The 23,535-nt window shown below is 38.2% G+C and overlaps 1 protein-coding gene across 2 annotated transcripts in view; it reads right to left on the bottom strand.

The window, feature by feature from the left end:
- Positions 1 to 923: 923 nt before the first annotated feature.
- FBXL17 (F-box and leucine rich repeat protein 17) overlaps positions 924 to 23,535 on the bottom strand; it is a 490,032-nt gene continuing 467,420 nt past the window's right edge. Inside the window, exons 8-9 of one of the 2 annotated variants that reach the window (XM_077817277.1) lie at positions 22,303 to 22,445; positions 924 to 3,403 (exon numbers count right to left, since the gene is read on the bottom strand). In XM_077817277.1, coding sequence (XP_077673403.1) covers positions 3,266 to 3,403; positions 22,303 to 22,445 — 281 coding nt within the window. In that variant the 3' untranslated portion in view covers positions 924 to 3,265. Of the gene's footprint in view, positions 3,404 to 3,435; positions 4,142 to 22,302; positions 22,446 to 23,535 lie in introns of those variants that run through there. The other variant, XM_077817276.1, reaches the window with a different exon arrangement.

Genomic DNA, 23,535 nt, shown 5'->3' on the forward strand with positions numbered 1-23,535 from the left:
GGAGTCTAGTTGCTTTCAAAATAGAGATAAATAAACTCGATGTATATGTTTGTGCGTGAATAGCTTGGGGCTATGAGTCATTGTTGATAGTGGAGTAAAGGCAGATTAAAGGTCTCGGACTACATAAATTGTGAGCAGTAAATGAGGATTTTGAAAGAGTTCTGAGAGGGAGAGGATAAAGTGTCTTAACAATGACAGGTACCAATAAATTGCTAGACTCCCTTGAAGAAATAAAATAATGGAGCATATAGAATGGGATTGAAGAAACCAAGACAATCCAGCTTGGAAGTTGTCTGGATTCCACTGCAAGCTGTTTTCCATTTTGAAAACAGAGGAAAGAATAGTGGGAGGGGTAAAGAAGCAGTGAACGCTTTTTCCTAGAGGGTGTTTAGAAAAGAATAGCAAAATTAATGAGGTCACGTGTCTTTCTAATCTGTCTATCATGTACCTATCATTGTAGTATCTAGGTAATTCTGATTTATTGAGGGGGAATTAAAAGGGCTAAATGAGTATAGCCTGGCTACACAATGAGTACTAGGACATGATAATAGGATAACAGTCTGCAAACATCTGAAAGTTGTAAATACCAAGGATGAAGAGGAATTATTTAAGCAGCTACATGTGGGTATAATGGTTAATGAAATAAGACAGATAAAATATAACCTGGATATTTTGATAGTACAATCGAGTAGATGATGGAATAATCTTCCAAGGGTGAAAGACTCATTGCTTGGGACATTTAAAACTAGACTGGAAAATGCATTAGCAAATGTACAACAGGGGAAAAATCCTGCATTGGCAGGGAGTTGACCTAACAGAAGATAAAAAAAAAAGTGGTGATGTAATAGGCCAATATTACATACAAAAACTTAAACAGAGTTAGTAATCTACATAACCAAACAAAAGACACACAGTTTTGCTTCTCTCTTTTATTGCAACCAATCTCAAAGTCAAAACTTTCACGGAAAAATAGAAACTTACAAATTGTGTGAATTGTCTTGTTGCACTCATAAAAAGACATTAAAGAGAAATGACTTGAGTTCTCCATTATATCTGCAATATTATTCACTGTCTTTATTCTGAAAATACTGTTGCCATTTTGGAGTCAATAAAAAGTCCAGCATAATATGTGTTCACATGTATTTATGACATTCCAAGCAAAACTCTACTTAATATTTTTTCCAGATAAATGTTTTCAGCTTCATTTTGAAGTGTCTAATAAGAAAACATTTAACAACTGTCACTGGACTTTGAGTTGATGCTTTCTGTAATTGTCAAGAATTAATGCTATGGGACTGGAATACAGTTTTGGCAGAATTGCACGGACATATGAAAACTGTTCTCCAGGTTATGCTGCATCAGTTCTTCTGGATTAGCAAAACACTTGGACAATAATGGCAATTTGTCAGCTGAAATTTGAGCATTTGATATTTTGGATTAAAAGAGTATAACCTTTAAAAAGCAAATACGCAGTGTTATACACCTCAAAGAATCATCCTTTCACCAAATTGCAACAGTCTAAAGGTTAATGCAACTTCAAACCAAAGCTGCAACATCTGTATGTTCAATGGCTGCTTATCAACACTTGTCAAATTTAACTCTTGCAACACATATAGAAAATTAAACTTTTTATGTATTCACTTCAACTATTTTCTGCATATATTATCTTATAAATCAGTTTTGGATTAAAAAACAGAGTACACAATTGCCAACCAAAGTAGTCTTCAAGAGCTTGGGAACAAATATGAAAAGCAGAGAGTACAAGGCTTAAAATACACGATTTAGAGGATGCCAGAATAATTTTTCTTCCAGAGCAATTATTCTCTTCTGGAGTAAGGCCCTGATCTTGCAAAGTGATGCATGTGGTTGGACCCTTATGCCCACATGGAGTCCCACTGAAGTCACCTATGCCACGCTCTTGCTTTGCAGGAGTGGAACCCACATTAGCAACCACACACTACATCGGTGAAAATCAGCGGTGTGGCTTTTATTAATTGAACTTTCCTTTTTACTTGAAATTTCAGAATTCGGTAACATGACAGCGTTGTGAAAGAAAACTGGTTCATTCAGAAAGTTTAATTAAAAAAAACAAAGAAAAAACAACAACATTATTTTAAGCTATATAAACATGGCCTTATAACTTATTTCCCACAGCGGGTGTCTTCTATGCAGCATTTGACCTCACAAGGTGGGAATTGGTTATCTGTGGTAAATTAAAGCGCTGTTAGCTCACCTATTACAAAAATGGCAAGGTGCAAAAATTGAGAAATCTATACAACATCTCCTACATGACTATTTAAGGAAAAATTACGTCTGCTGTTCTACAACATAAAACAAGTAAGATTGTCTACGTGAATAACCATTCAATAGTTACCATCATTTGTTAAGGTTTCCATTCAAAAATGAATTTCAAAATAATGATTTTTGTAATTAGCAAAATGTTTAGAAGAAAATCACAATTATTTGTGGATTCTTATATTACTGTGCATCCTAAAATACATGGGTGGTGTCAGTAATATATGGATTAAGAAATAATATGGATTAAGATTAGCTCCCAGTTTCAGCAGAGGCCTATACTGATCAGTTACACTGGTACTAGCATTGAGGTATCACTTACAAACCAAAGGAAACACGCATGACTGAGGCAAAGGGAATAGAACAAAAGAAAACAGGCTTAACATCTAATATAACTCAAGCCATCCACAGAACTAGAAGGAATCCACTTCAGGAAATCTGCCAAAGGCTTTTACATTGTGTTTATGCGTACAAAAAGGATACAATGCATTTCTTAAGATTTGTTTTCAACATTCGTACATAGTTTTACAGTACATCAAAGTCAGTGTATAGTCAACTCCATTTTACTGTAACTTGTGTAAACTCACAATTATATTGCAACATGAAAGGTTGTGAGCCCTCTTCAATGTCTTTGGGGATTTGCAGATTTTTAGGATGACAATTAACATTCAGAACAGTTACATGAGTCTAACTACAATTAGAGAGTCTAGTTTCTGTTCCAAAATTCCAGGAGGTACCACCAGACATAAAATGTTCACTGCTTTAAAAAACATTAATTTAAAACTTAAAAATAAAATAAAAACCTCTTTTAGAACGATGGACTCTTGAACATAATATTTCACAGAAAGCAAAATGACATTTAAAAACATGAAAAGGTTTAAAATATTCCTGCAACATTGTACAACCAAAATCTGCAGTCCCCATTAGACCTGCTGAATGCATTAGTCGAATTGTAGTATCACATAGGTCGTTATGAAGCAGAAGACATACTGGGTGTCCAGCCCATTTGATAAGCCCGTTCCAAGGTCCTCTTGCAATCTTGCAGTACAGTACTGAAGGTTATGTATGGATATTGCTGCACTAGCTGTTCCACTGTTGCTTCATTCACCTACAACCAAAGAAAAGATTCTATAACTCACACTAAGTAAATAAAACATGCAACCCAATATGGAGAACAAGACATATCAGGGTTTGGATTTCTGAATATGAAGCTGCATGACTCATCCTGCAAGTCTTTTTTATGCTGGAAGAGCTTGCAGCATTGGACCCTTGGTTTATAATTTGGGTTATCTGAATGTAATTAAGTGCGGTTGTTTTTTATGACAAAAATGAGAAAAATCACGGCTCCATCATGACAAAAAATGCAAGTCATAAGTTAATACCATTGTTTGTGGTGGAAAATGATAAGGAAAGTCAAACGCATAATCTTTATTTTGAAATAAGCATTCGTTTTAAACCATTTGATAATATTTACCAAACAGATTAAAACCTTTTAAGATCCCATGTGCCACTACCCTGGACACTCAGGGGAGCCAAAATTGTAAACATTCAAAGACTAGAGTATCTTGTTCACGACTGCACTGGTCAGAGTGACAAACACCTTTATTAGGAGTCTTTTCACAGAGCAGTATCCATTCAAACTCTACCAGCCAGACAGAAGCTTACCAAGTGTAAGATTTTCCTGGTGACAGAAAAATGAGAAATTGGCTTTAAGAGTACTGAATATAAGTGAAAAAAAAAAAACAACTTTGGGCATGATTCTGATACCCTTACTTACAGCAAGTAATAACTCCACAACTAGCACCTTTGAAATCGTACTAATCAACGTGAATAAGAGTATGGAAATCTGTTAATGAAGAACATAAAATCATATGATTACGTAAGGAGAAAACAATAAGAACAAATTGTATTGGATATGAACATCATATGGTAATATGGGTCAGCACTTCCAAAGATTAAAGAGTCCTCAAAAATACTTAAAAGCCCACACAGCTCTACATATATCTTTGGTGGCAGCTATTGTTTTTAGCCTTTCATTGTAAAGCTAACACAGAACTCAGGTCCTTGGTGAGACGGGCTGAAATGGTAGGAATCAATAATTAAAACGTACAAGACTGGCAGATCAGGGATGTCCCCGCTAGACCTTAACCATCAAAGGTACCACCTTTATTCTTGATTAGACAAGGCAATCAGACAGGCCTAATTAAACCTAACACCTTTACAATTGCAATGCTGTGAGGGGATTAATTTGTCAATTATTTTTAAGCTGATTGCAGTTCATATCACAGAAGTAGACAGCTTCCTTCATCCTTTAGATAAATAAAAGATTAACCTAAGAACCACAACTTTTAGGTACCTTTCTTTGAAATCTTTATTGAACACTCAGGCATTTTACAATGCATGAATATTTCATTTAAATACTGAGCAGCCTACACTGACAGGATGTACCGGTAATACAATCCTCCACTTTTCTAGTGTCCAACATTCAAGGAAAAAAATGAAAAATAATGTTTGTTTTCGTCATTGAGAGTTTTCTTGGAATATTTAAAGCTACAACATCTAATAAAGCTTTTTTCCCTCTCAAAAAACCCAAGAACTCTAGCAGGGATTGCAGAGATTGAACAGTGATTGCACTTTCTGTCAGGGATAAATGAAGACTTTAATCTCCAGTTCTTCTGCTTTGATAATAGAAACACTCAATCTTCATGGGAAGATTCATCTATCTGAGGCTGACTTGGATAGAAAACTGGTTTAACTTCTCCGCCATGTACACAGGAAAAATGCAAGCTCTGTACTCTTTTGGTAAACAGCTATGTTAAAGTAACACCCGTGGGTGCTGAAAAACAAGAAACATCTTTTAATAAATCCAAATGAAATTAGAGGTTGCATCAGACCTCCAAAATATTTGACACTCACTGGTGAATACAAACTTTTAAACTAACAGCAACATTCAGCAGAAATGCTTCTTGGAAGTAGAGTCTCCATAACTGTGTTTGTTACCATTTTGTCCTATTCAGAACAGTCAACAAACAGTTTTCTTTCAGCCAATACCTTTCAGGCTTTCTGCAGAGAGCAAAGATAGAGTACAGAACTCATCATGTTATCATCCCTCACCTCCCTCTCTGGAATACTAAACCTGAATCACTGGATTAAACCCCCCAAATTTCATGATTTTTACATTACATTAATGTAGACAGAATGAAGAAGCTCAGAAAGGAGAGTCAGCCATTTTGACCTTCCTAGCTGGGAACCCAGGAAGCAGAGTTTACACTCATCTAACTATCATTTAACTATCTTTAAACACTAATGTGTGGATGTTATTGCACTCACTCTCAAACAAGTTGGGGTTTCTTACTAGATGTCGTGGTTAGGATTTAGTGGAGCAATGTGTATAATAGTGCAAACAGATTTTCATATGATAGGGAACAGACAAATTCAACCTAGACACAAGGCACACAGTTTTTAACAGTGGGAATGTGTAACCACAAAGTGGTGGATCTTTTCAGGTCTTTCTATCAAGACTGCATGCTTTTCTGGGAGGCATGCTTTGTTAAACACAAATTACTGGGCTCAATACAGAAGTAACTGGGTGAAATATAATGGCTTACGATACACAGGTCAGATAGATGATCTAATTATCCCTTCTGGCCTTAAAAATCTATGAATCTATAAAAAAGCACTTAACGCTTAAGCCATTAATGCCATATGTGTCTTTATAGGCAGTTATACTTGCTGGCTTTTATGTGCCACAATATAGAAATATCTTATAAGTGGGGGGAAAAACACACAGGTTTGTTAGCAATTGTGGTTGCCAAATGGGCAGACTGTGGTCCAGTGAGTATCAAGAGGACACCCAACTAGGACCACTTGGGAGGGAGTGAAATTGAAGGTTATACAAATCTAGAGTCTGCAGGAACAGACAGTTCTTGAAGGTAAGACAGTAAAGCCAGGGGGCAAGCTCAAGCATAAATAGGTCATTACATGCAGTTGGCCTACAGGATAAACCTGAACAAGAAGGGGACAGGCAAAAACACCATGGAAGAAAGAGCAAGAAGTAAATCACCTGTCTCTCAATCAAAATCTGAACGTGGACAAAAACTTACAGACACAACTAGTTTCCAGGGCTGTCATGAGGATTTCTAGAGATTTGTTTTAAGGTCATTTGAAAACCTTAATTTTCTTATTCAGACTCTAGATATAAACCTTAGTTGCTACCGGTAAGATTGCAGTTAGAGTTTCTCTTATGTTCATATTTGGAACTTTTAAAAGTCCAGAAAGAAACCACTTTGAGCTTGAAAACTAGCAAGCTTACTCTCATGCCAGAGGAGAATTTTTTCCCCAGGTTTCATGATACATGATGAAATTGTTTGACTTAGTTAAATATTTAGTTGTTAAACACTTTAAAAATTCATTTTAATAAAAGTAATCATAAACATGACAAAATTATATTAGACAAGATAAATCAATCCAGTTTACATCATAGTAAAAAAAAAAGATTAAAAAAACTTTCAGCCATTATAAAAACCTATGTAAGTTCTAGGATGAGAAAAAAACTGTATTTGAAAAATAAGGCCGTAGACTATTCCCTCTGAAACCAAATGGAAATCTTGCTATTTACCACCAGAAAAACTCAGACCAAATCAGATACTAAATCATTAGCAGTTGTAAAGGTTCAGTATCCTACTCAAAGGGATAAATAGTACATTCTCCAAGAGGAGGTAATAGCTTTAAATCAAAAAGATGTCAATCATTTGGTCCTTGTCATCAGGTCCTCTAATGTTAAATTAAGATACCAACAAGCATTTTCATAATTAAAATCATAAAAAATTAAGCATCTGTATCTTTGATAAGATGTAATTTGCCTGGCAATAAAACAGAAACCTCCAAAAATAAGTTCAGCACTTAAAGAAAGCAATTTCCCCCTTCAAGCCTGTATGACATTGGACACCGAGGGAAAAATGTGAATGTTTACATCTTCATGTTAAATGTTATATTTTTTTCTCCAACCAACTTTCATTAATCTCCATCAATTGAAATGTCAAAAGAAAGGCTATTAGCTAAGATAAATCAATTACATTATCTAATACATTATCATTTATTTGTATTCCAATAGCACCTACAATGTGATAGGTGCTATCTGCACATAAGAAAAACACAGTCCTTGTCCCTAAAAGCAAGATCAATGAATTGATAGGCCATTCACAGCTGAACATGAGGGTTAAAAAGCTCCAAAGAACTTAAGAAATTAACAGTAAATTCAGGCAGGCCCTCCCCACTCAGGTGTCAAGGAAAATCCAAAAGCCCCTGACATTGTTAGATTTTCAGTAATTCTCAAAAGACTCACAGGTTTTTTAAAAAATGCTTCAGGCAGTGTTCTATATTGGACTCCAGAGAGAGTTTTAATACTATATTCTGTAACTTCTATATCAGGGAATTGTTTCTAGGTTTTTTTCCTCACTGCCTCCATTATGCCCTCAAGATAAAGTTGGTCAAATACATCATATTTTGATCCAAGAGAATCAATTTTTTATTTAAGCCCCTCATTAGCCTCAAGAATCTTCTTCAGTGAAATTAGGTGCTGCAGCTGAAATACAATCAGCTGAATCTAAAAGTTTTTCAGTGAAGTGGATAGCAACATTTGCCAAGAGCGGACTGCAGTGGGGACAGTGACAGAGGTAATGACAGACCATCTATACCTTTCTGGTGTCAAAGCTGTAATTGCTGAAATCTCTGTATCTATAGAAGTACTATGTTTCAGTATAATTTAGGAGTCATTATAAAATTAAACTAAGTCTCCAGGGACGATAACTTGCCTTTGCTCTGGACCCTTTATGCTGAGTAAAAGGGCAGAAGTGGTGTAAAGGGGTCCTATAAGCTCCAGTTCCAGAATGCAAGAGGATTCCTCTAGTGTACTGTAATAAAAAGCCATAAAGGCTGCCTTCAGAGGACACATTCAAAAAGCCCTGGTGTAAGGAGTATGTCAGGGGCAGGGCTGCAGCACACAACCCTGAAGAGATTCTGGTCCATGCTGTGGCTCACAGGGCAGCCTTGGGAGGCTACTGAAACTTAGACAGGCCCAAGGGCTCTCTAAGTTACACCAGGCTTGGTCTACACTACCAACTTATGTTGGTTTAACTACATTGCCCAGGGGTGTGGAAAATCCACAAAATCCAAAGCGCAGCTTAACCAGTAGAGCAGTCACGCTAGCACTCAGTGAAGATGCTACCTACGCTGATGGGAGAGGTGGTAGCTATGTTGATGGGAGAAGCTCTTCTGTCAACATAGCACTGTCTACACTGGGAGTTGGGTCAGTATAAGTGTGTCGCTCAGGGGAGTGGACTTTCCATGGAAATGGTACATGCAGCTTTCTCTCTGCATGCTTGATGGTATAATATGGAAGCCCATTTTTCCATGTTGTGAATGCAGAGGGAAGTTTGTCTTTATATTGTGGGGAGAAATATGCCATGAGTCCACAGTACAGAAAGAACTTTGGTTATTGAGTCATGGACTAGATTTTGTTAGACATATTTCACAAACACACAATCTCTCCCATGTTTTAAAGGTGAAATCCAAAATTTAGAGGGAAGGGAATTATAGAGTAGTCAAATTTATTCACTCTTCTTCTCCTTTCTCCAGCTTTAGTTTACTGTTTCCTCAATTCAAAGTTTTTTAAAAGTATACTTAACAACAAATGTTTGATTTTTTCCCCCCAGCTAACAGTCGAATGAGTAACATTCTCAAGTGGCTCAATTATAACTGTTGCCTATAGCCACAACAAAATGAAAGATTTCTGGAATCGTTTTGTGTGAAGTGCTATGCATTTGATCAGTTAAGGCAGATATGTTCCACAGAGTTTAAAAGACTGCCCTAATTCCCAGAAGCAGAACCCTTGCTTAGGACTACTTTAATAATAAAATAACAGCACTAACTATATTAGTACAACATTTTACAGTCTGAATAAATTCCCTTTTGGTTTAGACAAAGAACGCATTTTGGCTTAACTGATGTAGTTCTTTTACAAAATCATTATGTTTGTGGATTGATGATTAATGCAATTGACAAGTCCTGTCTCCTCCAAAATATTGATGTAATATGATTATCATGACATTCAAACCACTTAATTTTGTACTGCAAAGACCATAGCAATTTATTTCCCAGTTATGCGTGGGATAGGAAAAGGAGGAGGGGTAGAAACTATGTAGAAGTATAAATATGTCTGATATTTTTGTGCGCCAAAATTAAACAAATGAAATACACAAACTCCATAATTAGCTCAAGCACCTTTTGAGGTTTCAGAAAAGAACTGACATCATGAAACTCCAATTGAGAAGTTGTGGCAAATCTACTTGTGGAATATGTGTCCCCTTTTTCTATTTCTTTCAGCTCACACAGAGATGCACAACCCGGCAGGGACAAAGGCTTTGTTGAGAAGTTGCTCATACATTTGAATGCTATTGCCTCAAACAATCACTGTGGTCTCTTGGAGAGGACAAAGCTTATTGCAAATTAACAAAATAATCAATTTCAGGTTTCTGTAGCGTACTTAGTTCTTGAAGAGCCCACATCCCAAAGCTGGCCATGCTAACCATTATCTCTTACATCTCCTGCAATATCAAGTATTACATTCCCATAAATGACAAAGATGTTTCATTCTCAAGTCTCCAGGATCATTAGGAGCCTTTTACTTTTGTTATTTTGTAAGAGAAGCCTTTCCAAAGTGTTTTTGGTTGTTTGTTTTTGTATGTTTCAAACAAAGTAACTAATTGCTTCTAGACACAAATTGTACAGCACTTGAGAGTACAAACCTCAAAAATAGTATACAAAATTATTCACAATTATTTCAAATGAATAAACCCCGCAAACTCCGTAGGCTGTTTTGTCCTTATTTAGAAAAATATTTTGTAAGTGATGACTGCCCAGTGAAACGATGGTATTTATTTATAAACAATGGACCTTCTTTCAACTTCTTGAAATGTTCATACTGATAAGATAGTGATGGCTGTTTTGCTTTGTGGAAAACTATGGATTATCAAAGCTATCTCCTCCGTTCCGTGAGCATATTACTGTAATGTTTAATAAACTGGGAGACATTTAAAAGTAAGTGCAAAAATCAGTTAAAAAACTTCACAGTTAACAGACATCATTAAAAAGTTACTCCGACAATACTTCTAGAAAGTATTCCCTCACTTTTTGTGTTCCATACATAATATTGGTTAGTTCACATTGCTTTTCCCCTCAACAATGGCCTGACCCTGCAAATACTTACCAATGGGCTTTAGATTTGATCACATTGACATGAATAATCCTTTCGATGACTATACTAAGAACTGGATCAGGCCTTTGGTACATGAGTAGACCTATTGACTTGTGTATGCCCTGTAGTAAGTCTTTAAAGGACTGAGTCCTCAATGTATCCCATTGTCGAACTTTGCTGCCTACAACTTGCACACATTTTGGAAATGAAATAGTTAAACTAAAGATACAATAGCATACAGTTAACTTGAATTCTCTTCCCCTGCATTTTAGCAGACACTTTCAGTCATGCACTTAATGGGTAAGCTATTCCAGTTAGCTAAAAAAAGAATCATTTATTGTTCCGTTTTTTAAAATGCTCATATTGAAAATCAAAGGGCAAAATGAATACTTTAAAAGACAGTGGGGTCTTTATCAGGGGAGGGAGGATTGCTGTAATTTCATTCTAATAGGGTTCAGTGGTCTTATGCATCCGATATCTTCATTATTCATATACCTCACCCACCTTCTCTCTCTCATTATTCATAAACAGATATATCAATGGAAGCTCCTACATTTCACGTTACTTCAAAAATACAGAGAATCTTCTTAAATATGCAGCAATGTCATTTGAACAAATTACAGTGATTTAGGGAGAGAATAAGTGCTACAGACCTTTTTTTTAAATGGGAGAAAAACAGATTTTGCAGTTCTCAAGATCAAACCATAATTTAATTCTCAAAATGATTTTTTTTAAAGTGGAAGTAATTTGTCAGGCATTTTGCTCTATTTCAAGTTAGCTTCTATTAGCTTTTTAAAATGGTAAGGCCAATGGCTATGCTAATTATATTAAATCAAGACATGGCCCTATATTCTTGTAGTTGCATTGTTGACTAATAATGGTTTGGCCCGGATAAAGATCCAGCACCTGAGATCCTATCACCCTTCCACTCAGTTCATTTTCAAGCAATCTGTGTAAGTAGCAACAGACCTTGCACAAAAGGTTGAAAAATGTTGCACAGACCATGCTTATTAATATATACAAAAGCAGGAAATTCTTTATACACTGAGGCATCAACCTTGTTCATAAGTTGGTGTTTCTTTACAAATCACATTCTTCATGAAAAAAACACAGGTAGTGCATCCTCATCACACTAAGGATTTGCAGTTGAAATGTGACATCACCTAACCATATTGAAAAAACACTCTTAACAGACTTTTTCAATTTTAGGGATCAGTTTGACCTTTTTTTTCTCTTGTAGTTTCATAAAAGGGTTGGTCTTTTGTCAGTTGTATTGATTGGCACTTTATATGTCCTAAAATCTCAATAAAAGTATTGATGGAAAATATATTTTGCAGATGATCTAAGAAAGCCTCTGGGATAAGTTATATGGTTTCAGAAATATTCCTGTTGAAGATCAACTTAAATTTCTTAAAAACAGAAAGCTTGGAAGAGCCAAGACTATGGTGAATTTAATGAAAGAAATTGGTGTACTCCTTCACAGCCAACTCTGTCAAATTAACTTCACTTCAGCGTCAGACTGGAGGTGCTGAGTTCTGTCACTATTCCTGGGGGCTGGGTTTTTCAATGCCATTTTATGTATGTTTTCAAGAAATGTTTGCTGCATTTTAACACTAGTATTTCTGATAGCCATTTCAAATAACACCATAAGATTACACAAAGAATCCAGAGTTGTGAGAATCTGTGATAGGAAACTCACAACCTCTAACTGAAGATTATTATGACAGATAGTCCAACTAACCAAACCGTCAGTCAGGAAAATTAATGACGTTTTCATTCAATATTTCCTAGGCATCATGCAAGAGATTTTTTTAGGAAAGATAAGGGTTCAGATTGCCATAAGCCAAAAACTGATTGGGATGTTATAAAGGACACTATAGAAACCAAATAAAATCATTAAAACATGAGTTCCAGCAATAAATGAGTTAATTTAATGCGACCCAGTTTGTCACATTTCCCTCAGTTTGAATCATGTTGGATTTTTTAAAAATGAACTGGAATATCTACTTTGTAGGGAACCTCCTGTATCAGTCTAGATGACAATTTAGGGGTACAAGTTTAAATAATCGTGTTTACAAAAAGTAAACTAGAAAGCTGAAGACTTGGGTCTTTGCAGTCACCCTGACACGCTGCCGGAAATTTCAAATAAGGATATCCAAACTAAAGGTTAAAATGTCCAGCTCAAATCCTAAACAGTGAGTGTTGGTGTTTGAAATCCTATCTGTTATAATTTCCCAGAAAATATATTTGGGATCATGTGACTGAAATGACAAAAAAGCATAGAGCTGTTGGCGTAGCATTAAAAACAACTAAATATTAAGGACCTAAAATTGAGAAACCCTCAAAATGCATTCACAGGAAAATTTCTAATGAAGTTTCTTTGTAATGATTCACAAACAAAACTGGACTTTGAATGAAAAACCCTTGTTTAAAGAAGATAAGAAATGCTGACATTAAGGAAACATCGTATTCCCCCCACTCCTTTCTAATAGATTGAGGGTAGCACAAAATAACATGCACTGACTTATAATATTGAAATATACAATGAAGAATTGTTAATGGTAAGATGAAGAGTTTTGATAGCTATATTTTTAATAATTTGTATTTTAATAATTTTGTATAGTAAATGAGCAGATGAGGTAACACTTAGTCTAAGTCCTTGCTGGCATAATTGTAGTTTTCCCAATTATTTTATATAGAATTGCTAATCTGCTTAATATGTTACTGCTGACAGAACAAAAGTAACATGTTGAAAGATGTAAGTAAAAGATACACAAACATGTAATGATAAATAAAAGAAACCTTTTTCTGGGAAGACCCAGGGCGAGGTGACACAAAAACAACATGTTGTATGCAGTATTCTTGTAGGGAACTCCACAGACCTGGAGGGAATGGAATTCACCACTAGATACCATAGGTATGCCAGGGGGCTGCAATGCAGCCCATCCATGAGCACTATTTCTGCCTCTGGTCTGGAATTGTGACCATAGCTCAATTCTGCCTCCTATGTGTGTGTGTGGGGGGGGGTTGAATCATTGGAAGCTCATAAATGTTGCCCCTAAAATCTACCTGTTGGCCTCCCTGTTCCCTCTCTGCTGGTCTATCTGGGGCTGGCACAGAGCTCTTCTTAATGGCATGCAGGAGGTGCAGATCCCTCTGCCCTCACGTGGCCACTCTGCCCACAGAAGGGCTATGGGAAGCTGAAGTTGGCCTTGTGTGGACTCCTTTACACCTGGGAGAATTCCATCTTATTTCTGTCTTTAGTTTATTAGTGTCTGAACTCTTACCCTGTTAAACAATTAAAAGAGATGTGGGGAATGACTTAGGAGCCTAAATTACATTTTCAGTAGCTACTTAGACACTTAAAGGTATTTAGGTGACCAACTTCTGTGGGACTTAGGTGCCTAAATATCTTTAAAAATATGGCCATTAGGAGCTTATCTCTCATTGAAAATCAATGGGATTTAGGTGTCTAATTGCTATGTCACTTTTGAAAATTTTGGTACGTAAGTCATGTAGGTGCTTTTAAAAATCTTTACCCACTGGCAATAAAAGCCAAGTTTATCAGAAATGCCCCCTCCCCTTCCTCACCACTACAACTAAAAACCTGAAGAAATTCCTATTTCCAATATCTACTAATATATCTAGAGTTATATGTATCAGATTGTTAAGGGGAACAGTAGTTCCTTTAATGTAATTATTTTTCTAGAGAAATGTATGTCTGCTGAATATTTTTACATTACATTAAACATTTTTTTTTGTCTCAGCAAAAACCAAGAGCTGTACAGCACAACTACTACTGGTAGTTTTAAAGGGATTTCAGCATTATCTTAGTGGCCTTGGGCCTTATTCTTTTATTGATTTGACTAAATAATGAACTCTGATGTTTAGAAGATTGGGTTTAAAATGCTACAATACAAAAACCCAACCTAAATAATCTTCCTCATTACAAGGATATAATGTTAAGATTGACATTTCTCATGAGCCTCATGAAAACAATGACATTTATTTTAAAGCAGTGAATATTTTGCTCCTGAGCTGTGCATGTTAGGAGGCAGGCGCACAGGGGGAAAAGAAAAAGAAGGTCATGGCACTGGCAGTTTGATGAGAAATGAATTAATTTGATTATTTTCATGGTGTGGATCAATAACACTCTGGCTGAGACCCATTGCCCAAAGGCAGTTAGATAATCAATGGAATCAAACACAGCACGCCTTTACCCAGCCCTGCAGCTTCTCTGATCTTTTCTGGGAGGACGCTTGACGCCTGTGTAATTCTAATTTATGTCAATTGCATATCAAAGAAATTCCAAGGAGATTTAGTCATAGGGTATTTTAGTGGTAACCATTTAAAATCTATTTATATATGTTCCTTATGCAACTTTGTGTTTAAGAACGTCTCTCTTGAATGCATGGAAATTCCTAGAAAAGCATAACACACAGTACCTACCTAGTACTGATTTTGCTCTGGGGGTGGGGAAGCCTAGTCAGAAAGGGCAAATCTTCTCACCTCCCCCAGACTGCAAACTCATACAATATAAAGACATGGATTCCAATCAGAAAGACATGCAAATAAATCTTTCTCCACGCTCCAAGAATTTGCTTTAATGATGCCCCAGATACCCGGATGCTGGCATTTTCAACCTAAATGAGCAGTCATTGGAAAAAATTAGTTCTGCACAAAGCTGGAAAAAAAAGTGAAAGAAATTATTTTGTTCTGTAACATCTCTATTCAGTTGCTGTGGGAAAGGGCTTGTCATCTTATATCTGCCAATTTCACATTGCCTTTCAACACGTGAAATTCAGGGATGGTGCTTCTAAGATTCCTTACTTAGTTCACTCCTTCTCAGGCTGCTACTTTTCTTCACACCAAGGCTCCGCAAAGAAGTAAAAGGGTCCCCCCATGGTACTCCTAGCACCACAATGTTTGCTCTACAGAATTAATTCAATTCTCAGAAAGCTTTGGTTACCCAATACATTTTTTTTAATTAATCCTGAACACTGTTTTTCCATCTGTCCTGCAACTTTCTCAGAGATTTTTATTCCTTGCAGTTCAGTTGCCTTCCCAAATGTTGCACAATCTTTTTGAAAGAAACTAGGAAAACATAAGCCATCAATTACAGGAATACAGATTATGTAGTATATGTGGTTTAGCTGCTGTTTGATGTGGTAAAACTTGTTTTCAGCATCAAGGCAATTGATTGTCTATAGCCACTGAAGACCGGATAAACCTATTGCTCTTATTAGATCCCTGTTGATTGTACAAGCAGTTTTAACTAATCCACAAAATAAATATATGTAAAATTGATCAGGTGGTTCAGGGTTAGCTCTAATTCCCAAGGTCAAGTAACGCTTTGAACAATTTCTAAGTACATAATCTTAGCCCAATTCATCAAAGGCAACTCACACACTGTTTTCTTCTATTGGCTCTAACAAAACACTAAAGTTTAGGAGATTAAGTAGAGTCAGCTTCAAAAACCAGAGCAATTCTTCTAACATGCTTATCCTCCCCTCAATCTGGAAAACTATAAAAGCTGAGGCTGTGTGATGCTATTTAAAACTTTACAGTTGAGCTGGAATTTTTTATTCATTGCTGGCTGAAATACTTTTCTTCACTGCTCTCCACATCACAACAAATTCAAAGCATAGTTGTCGTGCACAGATTGTTTTATGATAAAAATGTGGTTCTAAAACTTGTACCCAATTAGGGCTGTGCTTGTTTCACAATGTGGTTCACAAGCTGAACTTTGGTTCACAGGGGACTGAAAGAAATAATCCCTGTATGTTCACTAGGAGATTTGAGATCAGAGGTCTTAAACCTCCAAGGACTCATAGTCATTTAATCTCTGGTCCCATGGACTCTGGCATAGGCTCCACTTCCCCTCTTTCCTGTGGATGCTCGATCCCCCCTCTGCCCCCAGCCCCACCCCCACTCCACCTGTTCCATGAGGCCCCGCCACTTCCCGACCCCCATTCACCACTTCCCCATCCTCATTCCAACCCCTTCCCCAAAGTCCCCATCCCAATTCCCCCTCCGCTCTGCCAATATTCCAACTCCTTCCCCAAATCCCTGCCCTGGCCCTGCCTCTTCCCCACCTCCTCCGCTGAGCACGCCACGTTCCTGCTCTTCCCCCACTCCCAGAGCGTGCTAACGCTGCCAAACAGCTGATTGGCGGCGGCTGGGCGGGAAATACTGGGAGGTAGGCAGAGGAGTGGGGATGCAGTGTGCTCGGGGGGCAGGGAGGAGGAAGAGGTGGTGAGGAGGTTGAGGGGAGCTTGGCTGCCGGTGGGTGCAGAGCACCCACTAAATTTTCCCCATGGGTGCTCCAGCCCTGGAGCACCCACAGAGTCAGTCCCTATGGACTCTGGAACCTTCTCCTCTTAACTGAGACTTCTTTGAGAATGGAGTGAAAAGGATTATGTGAAGGGAAGGAAGGGAGGATGGCTGTTGGAGGGAGGTTCATTATTTTTAACAGATGTGCAAACAACCTCTGCCCATGTTCACCAAACTTTTGTGAGTGTGAAATGAGCAGAGGTGGGTGAATTGTTTTCAACAATTTTTTGTGTGTGTGCTGAAAAATGCATTTTTCAGGTCCCAAAAATATTCACCAAATTCAGGTTGAATTTGACAAATAGTTTTGGTTGGGAATTTTTTTTGAAGAGTTGAAACATTTAGTTTCTTTTAAAAATTGATTTGAAACAGCGATTCAATTTCAAATTTGGCCAATTAAAAACAACAAGAGAAACAAAACAGGAAAAGCACCTGAAATGGCTGAATCAAAACAAAAACTTCAGAAAAATTAGTTTGAGTCAACTCAAAATGTTTACGCTGATTTGAAACACAACTTTTGGGTTTTTTTTGATTCAATGAAAAAATTAGGAAAATGCTGTTTTCAGTTCAAATCGAACCAGAAAGTTCCCCGCAGCCTGATTTTTCGGTTCATCCTCAAAACAAACAAAAAAAACCCTCAACAAACCCCATTATTCACTCATCTCTAGACCTGAAGACTCTGAAAGCAGGGGCCCAGTTTCAGGAAAATATAATTATTCAAGAAAACACTTGACCATGTGCTTTCCTTAGACACAAGCTTAAATGTGTTTCTGACCAGAGTGTGATTAAAGTGAGACCAGGTCTGATTTTGAGTACTTTTATAGACTTGAGCAGCTCACACAGCTCTGTATTCAATCGATGTATGTTTTAATTATGCTTTCTATCTCTTCTTTTTATAGAATGGACAGTGAAAAGGAGGAAAAAGGAGGAAGGAAAAGGAAGAGATTTTTTTTTTTGGATAAATAGGTTTCATTGTTCTTATTTCTGACTGAACCCAAGAGGTTGTAAATGAAGCTAAAACAGAAAAAGTCTCAGATTAAGAAAGTTTGCATTTTGATACAGTTTAAACATTCAACTAATCCTTGAAAATACATTTAGATAAATACATTATTTATATAAAGCAACATACATTTCAATTGAGACTAAAGAGAATTCAGATATGAATGCTGTAGCTTTTTTGTTTACCCTCTCTCCCTCTGATCAGTGTGCCTATTTTCCCAGCCTGTCCCACTAAACTCTGACATTTTGGGTCTGGACTTCCTGATGTGAAAATTCATTAGCTCTAGCACAGGATAATCCCAAAACCCTTCTTTCCCCAAAGTCTCCCACTGCACATACCATGAAGTTAACCTGACTAAACTCAAATTTGGGTGGAATGTTCATATCTTAGATTTACCAACTTTTGAATAATTGTAAAATTATAGCTGAACATTCTTTTTTACAAAATTCATCTTTACAATTATTTTTAATGGAAAAAGCAGTAAGTGCTGACAATTTTAAAATACTCCATGCGACTAAGTTTTTTACTCCAAAAGGTCATGAATTCAAATTCTCATAACCTTATCTCAACATCCACATTCTTGATTCATATGTTTATACAAAGGTGATCAAGAGAATGGAGCTACAGAAAATAATTTCCTTTGAAAGTAACACTACAGCATTTTTACAATTCTTCTACTTTTTTTTAAGACAGACTGTTATATTAATGATATGAGACATCAATCATATATCAAATCAGAAAAGGATAGCTTGTACACAATACTTGTGTTAGCACTCAGAGCCAGTAGCGTAAGGATGCATGTCAGAAATCTAGGTCAGCAAAAAGATATGCTCTCTTTCTCTCTGTGGCTAATTCCTATTTTAAACCTGCAAATACAACATGCTACAAGAGTTACCACCATAACAATGAAAGGCAAAAAAGGTTACTTACCTTTCCATAGCTGTTATGGAGTTGTGCTGTACATATCCATTCCATTATAGGTGTGTGAAGGCCTTGTGCTCAGATGTCGGAGAACTTTTCCCCTCAGCTGTACCCATTGGGGTGGCTTGAATGCCCTCTACCACCACACATCACTGCATGCTGGTACAAGAGGGCGGAGCTGCCCACATCCTCCCTCAGTTCCTTCTTAATAGATAGCACATAGCTATCTGATGTTTATGAGTCAGATCCTGCAAGAACCACAGCCCTTGAGTTTGTAGAGTTCTGATGTATGCCCCCAACCTAGGGATGAGGCATCTGTGACCAAAATGAGCTCTGGCTGCGGAGAAAGAAAGGGATACCCACACAAACATTCCAAGGATCCGTCCACCAGTCCAGAGAGGACAAAATTACCCCTGGAACATGAATCACTCTGTTTAGATGATGACGACAGGGGGTATACACTGACGTTAGACATCCTTGAAGCCGACTGAGGCATAGTCTCGCGTGTCACACCACGTAAGTACATGTGCTCATGTTCTCCAGAAGTCTGAGGCAAATGTGCATTGTAGTAATAGAATGTGCTTTCAGAACCAGATCTAGAAGTGTTTGGAACCTTGACTGAGGCAGAAATGCTCTGGTTTGCATAGCCTTCAGTAGTGCTCCAATAAACTCTTTGTACAGGTTTTCCAATTGATTTGTCTTGACTGAGTAACAGACCTAGGGCACTGAAGGTGGATTCAATGATGGCCCTGCTGGACAGCACTTGACAGCATCACCGGCTCCTCACCAACCAGTCATCCAGATAGGGGAACTCATGGATTCCCTATCTTCGCAGATACACTGCTACTGGCACCATGCACTTTGTGAAAATGTGAGGGGATGCTGATAGGCCGAATGAAAGTACTTTGACTTGGTAATGTGTTCCATTTGCTATGAACCTGAGGAACTTGGGGTGCTCTGGACACATCTCTATATGGAAGTAAGTGTCCTTGAAAGTTGAGAGCAGCACCCCAGTCGCCCTGTTCCAGGGAAGGAATTATGAAAGTCAGGATAACCAGGCAGAACTTAATTTTCTTCAGGTACTTGTTTAACTCTCTTAGATTTAAAATAGATCCAAGACTTTTCCAAAAGGAGGGACGGCCCCTCAAATGGCAAACCCTGGATGGTCTGCTGTACTTCAGGGGGGAGACCAGAAGTTTGCAGACACAAACACCTCCTCACAGAGATAACAGATGCCATGGAACAAGCTGCTAAGTCCGCCGCATCCAAACTGTCCTGAAGAGCTGTTCTTGCCACCAGCTTACCCTCCTCTATCATGAGAATGAACTCCTGCCCGGAGTCCTCCAGTAGCCTGTCTTTAAACTTCATTATGTTTTTCCACAAGGTGAAGTTATAGTGACTTAGTGGAGCTTGCTGGTTAGCAATTCTTAGCTGTAGACGTCCTGTTGAATAAAGTTTACGGCCAAACAGGCCAGCCTCTTTGATTCCTTATTCACTGGCACCAATGCTTGGCACCAATGCTTGCCTCTCCCACTCATTAGTTGCTGCCATCACTGAAGGGTCTGTGGGTGGGTGAGAGTAGAAGTGTTTGAAGCCCTTAGAAGGGACACAGTATCTCCTCTCTGCCCATTTTGCCATAGGCAGGTGGGAAGAAGGGGTCTGTCAAAGATTTTAACTGGTTCCAAAATTGCTTAGTTAATCAGAAGCACCACTCTGGAGAGTCCTGCAAAAGCTAAAATGTCCATTATCTTGTGGGATTTCTCGCAGACCTCTGCCACTTGAATGTCTAAAACAAGGCCACCCCTTTAAGCTGTTCTTGGTGAGCTTTGTTATCCTCTGGTGGTGAAGAATTGCTCACAATCTCTACAGCCTCATCTTGTGATGAGGAAGAAGCTGCACCAGGATGCTGAGGCAATGGCTGATCTGCCTCTTGTGGTGGAGGAGCTGTCTGAGCAACTTCCAGTTGCTTGGTGCCTGTACACTATCTGTGATGCCAATGATCTTGGTGAACCCTCAAGGAAGTCAACTCAGACAGGTGAGGAGAGGTCCTAACAGGGAGAGGGACACCCCATGATGTCCAGAATGACCATTAACATGTGGATGGTGGGCCCCATGGTTGCACATGCCATTGTCCCTTGTGATGTGCCCAGCGTTGGAACTGCTGGAATATCCATGGACCACACGCCTCTGATGGAGGGTAAGCTTTCTAGCTAGTATGGGACAAAACAAGCCCCAGTTCTGTATCTGACAAAGATGAGTGAGTCCTGCGAAAATGGTGGAGCAGAACCCATGTGGACAGGAGACAGGTAAGCCAAACCTAGAGATGGTGGTACAAGGGACGTTAATGGCGGCTTGCCCTTGGAGTGTACTGGCCTCCCAGGTACCAGAATTGGGATCAGTACCATATGCTCTTGCAGAGCCGGCATAGGTACTACAGTTATTGGTACGAGTGGAACACTTTCTGCATTGCCAGGGACACTGGTACCGAGAGGTTAAGTAATTCTCTGGCAGCAGTGTATGCTCCCGGCATCATCTGTACTGGGATTGGGTCTTGGGTCTGTGAATAGAAATTTCAGGGGATGGCCTTGGTGGACCTGGGATAGGTCCCAGAGTCGACAGAGTCTTTGCAGCAAAGGAGTGCTCCACTTCCTCTCTCCCAGAGATCTTGCTTTTAGCTGGCCTTGGTACCAAAGGTCTTCTTGGACAAGGTACCATGTCCTTGGCAGATCTGTCTCTCTTCTTTGGTACCAGACACACAGAGCATGGTGTTGAAGACATCTCAGTAGGGGAACTCTGCACTGATGGTGCCGCACTTGGAGTATACTCTGGACCCAAGGGCTCTGATGGAGGAGGTGTGCCGCCTCCATAAGGAGACACTTAAGTCTCGCTGCGCTGTCTTTTTTTGAGTGAGGCTTAAATCTTCTGCAAATGTGACACTTGTCACTGATGTGGAACTCCCCAAGATATTTCAGGCAGTTGAGGTGTGGGTCATTGGTCTGGCACATGACTGGCAAGACTTGAACCCCAGAGAGAGAGGCATGGCTCCAGTCCCAGTCTCAAAAATCAAATCTGGTCCAAAAGTGACCTAACTACTAAAACCTAACACTAACTATACATTATATCTAACTACGTACTAAACAAGAAACAGACTATATACAAAGAGTGAGGGAAATAAACTTGTGCTAGCCAGACTGGAGGCGCTCCAACAACCATCACTGGTGGTAAGCAGGAACTAAAGGGGATTGGAGGTGGCTCTTCCCTCTTACGCCGGCACACAGTGGTGCCCAGTGGCAGAGTGTGCTTAAGTCACTCCAATGGGTACCGCTGAGGGAAAAAGTTCTCCAACAACTGTGCATAAGGTGCACACACCTGCAGTGGAATGGACATGTGCAATCACTCGAAGAAGAAAGATATTTTTATAGGAAAAAATAAAAAAGTCTGTCTCACACATTCCATACATATACTCAGAAGCCTACATCCGCTTTTCACAGAAGCTGCTTACCTTATCGCATCTCATCAACCCTAAATATCTGAGAGACTTGCTGCTTTGTGCAATTTGGGTGGCTCCCTGATCTGTAATTTCTTTACACCATCCAACATCCACTGTCTCTATTGTCATGCTGTATCGTCCAATGGCTATCAGGGCTGTAAAAATAAGAAAGACAAAGTACAGAAGTTAATAGCAGAGATGGAGGAACTAGGTTAAATAGACACATGCACACACTTGAAATCATGCAATTGGAACTAAACTCCTCCTAGAGCATTTTTCATAATTTTTCCTGGGAGCTAAGTTTAAAATATCCCTTAGAAATATGCTGTACAGCACATAGCTTTCTCTACTCATCTGCATAATGTTTTCCTTCTGATAAACATTTTCTACATTAATACTTCACTTCTACGTAACAACCTGTATATTTCCAAATTAGGAATTAAAAGCATTAATTTAATATTTAAAAGTATATTCTAGTGAAAGAAAGGAAATGTGTTATGGTGAATTACAAACAATTAATTAGAACTCTTTCTCTGAATTATTTACAGAAAACAAATGTTAAAAATTATCAGAGTAACTCAATTCAGTTTCAGTTATTGGAGCATTTCCCCTCTAAACCACAAACAAACAAACAAACTTACTGTTATTTGTATTATATATTGTCAAAGGGCTACAAGATATATTATCCCACTAGATAAGACAGTAGATGTTTCTAGAGATCTGTTAGCAGAATTGTATACTGTATGGACTCCTTCAATTGATTTTCTGAAGGATCAATGCATCTGTGAAATAACTATAGAATACGAGACAATTCCACCAGACTCTCCTGCGAGAACAACTGAAATTATATTCCTTTTATGAGCAAACACTCTGCTACAGGGTTGCCAACCTGATAAACAATTACTACAGGAATATTCAGAGAATAATAGGGCATTTTCTGACTCATCAAAACAAGTTTTTAAAAAACTACAGGTAGCAGACGTTGTTCAGTGTGCATAAAGTTTTCTATAACAATATAGTCTATAGTACACCACTGTTGCTTTTCATAGCTTGTACTGATGCTGTAACAACAGTAGTTTGCCGCACCTTAGAATTGCCTCGTCAGTGACAATTTTTTAATAGAAATAAAAAAAATTGTGAACATTTTTTGTTACTCATGCTATGTCTAAGATTTATTGTTATTCACGGCTTCTGCTTGTTTTGAAATATAGATCTTTTTAAACTTAATACAAAATAATAGCTACA

This window comes from Eretmochelys imbricata, chromosome 5 (assembly GCF_965152235.1).
Source record: "Eretmochelys imbricata isolate rEreImb1 chromosome 5, rEreImb1.hap1, whole genome shotgun sequence".
NCBI lineage: Eukaryota > Metazoa > Chordata > Testudines > Cheloniidae > Eretmochelys > Eretmochelys imbricata.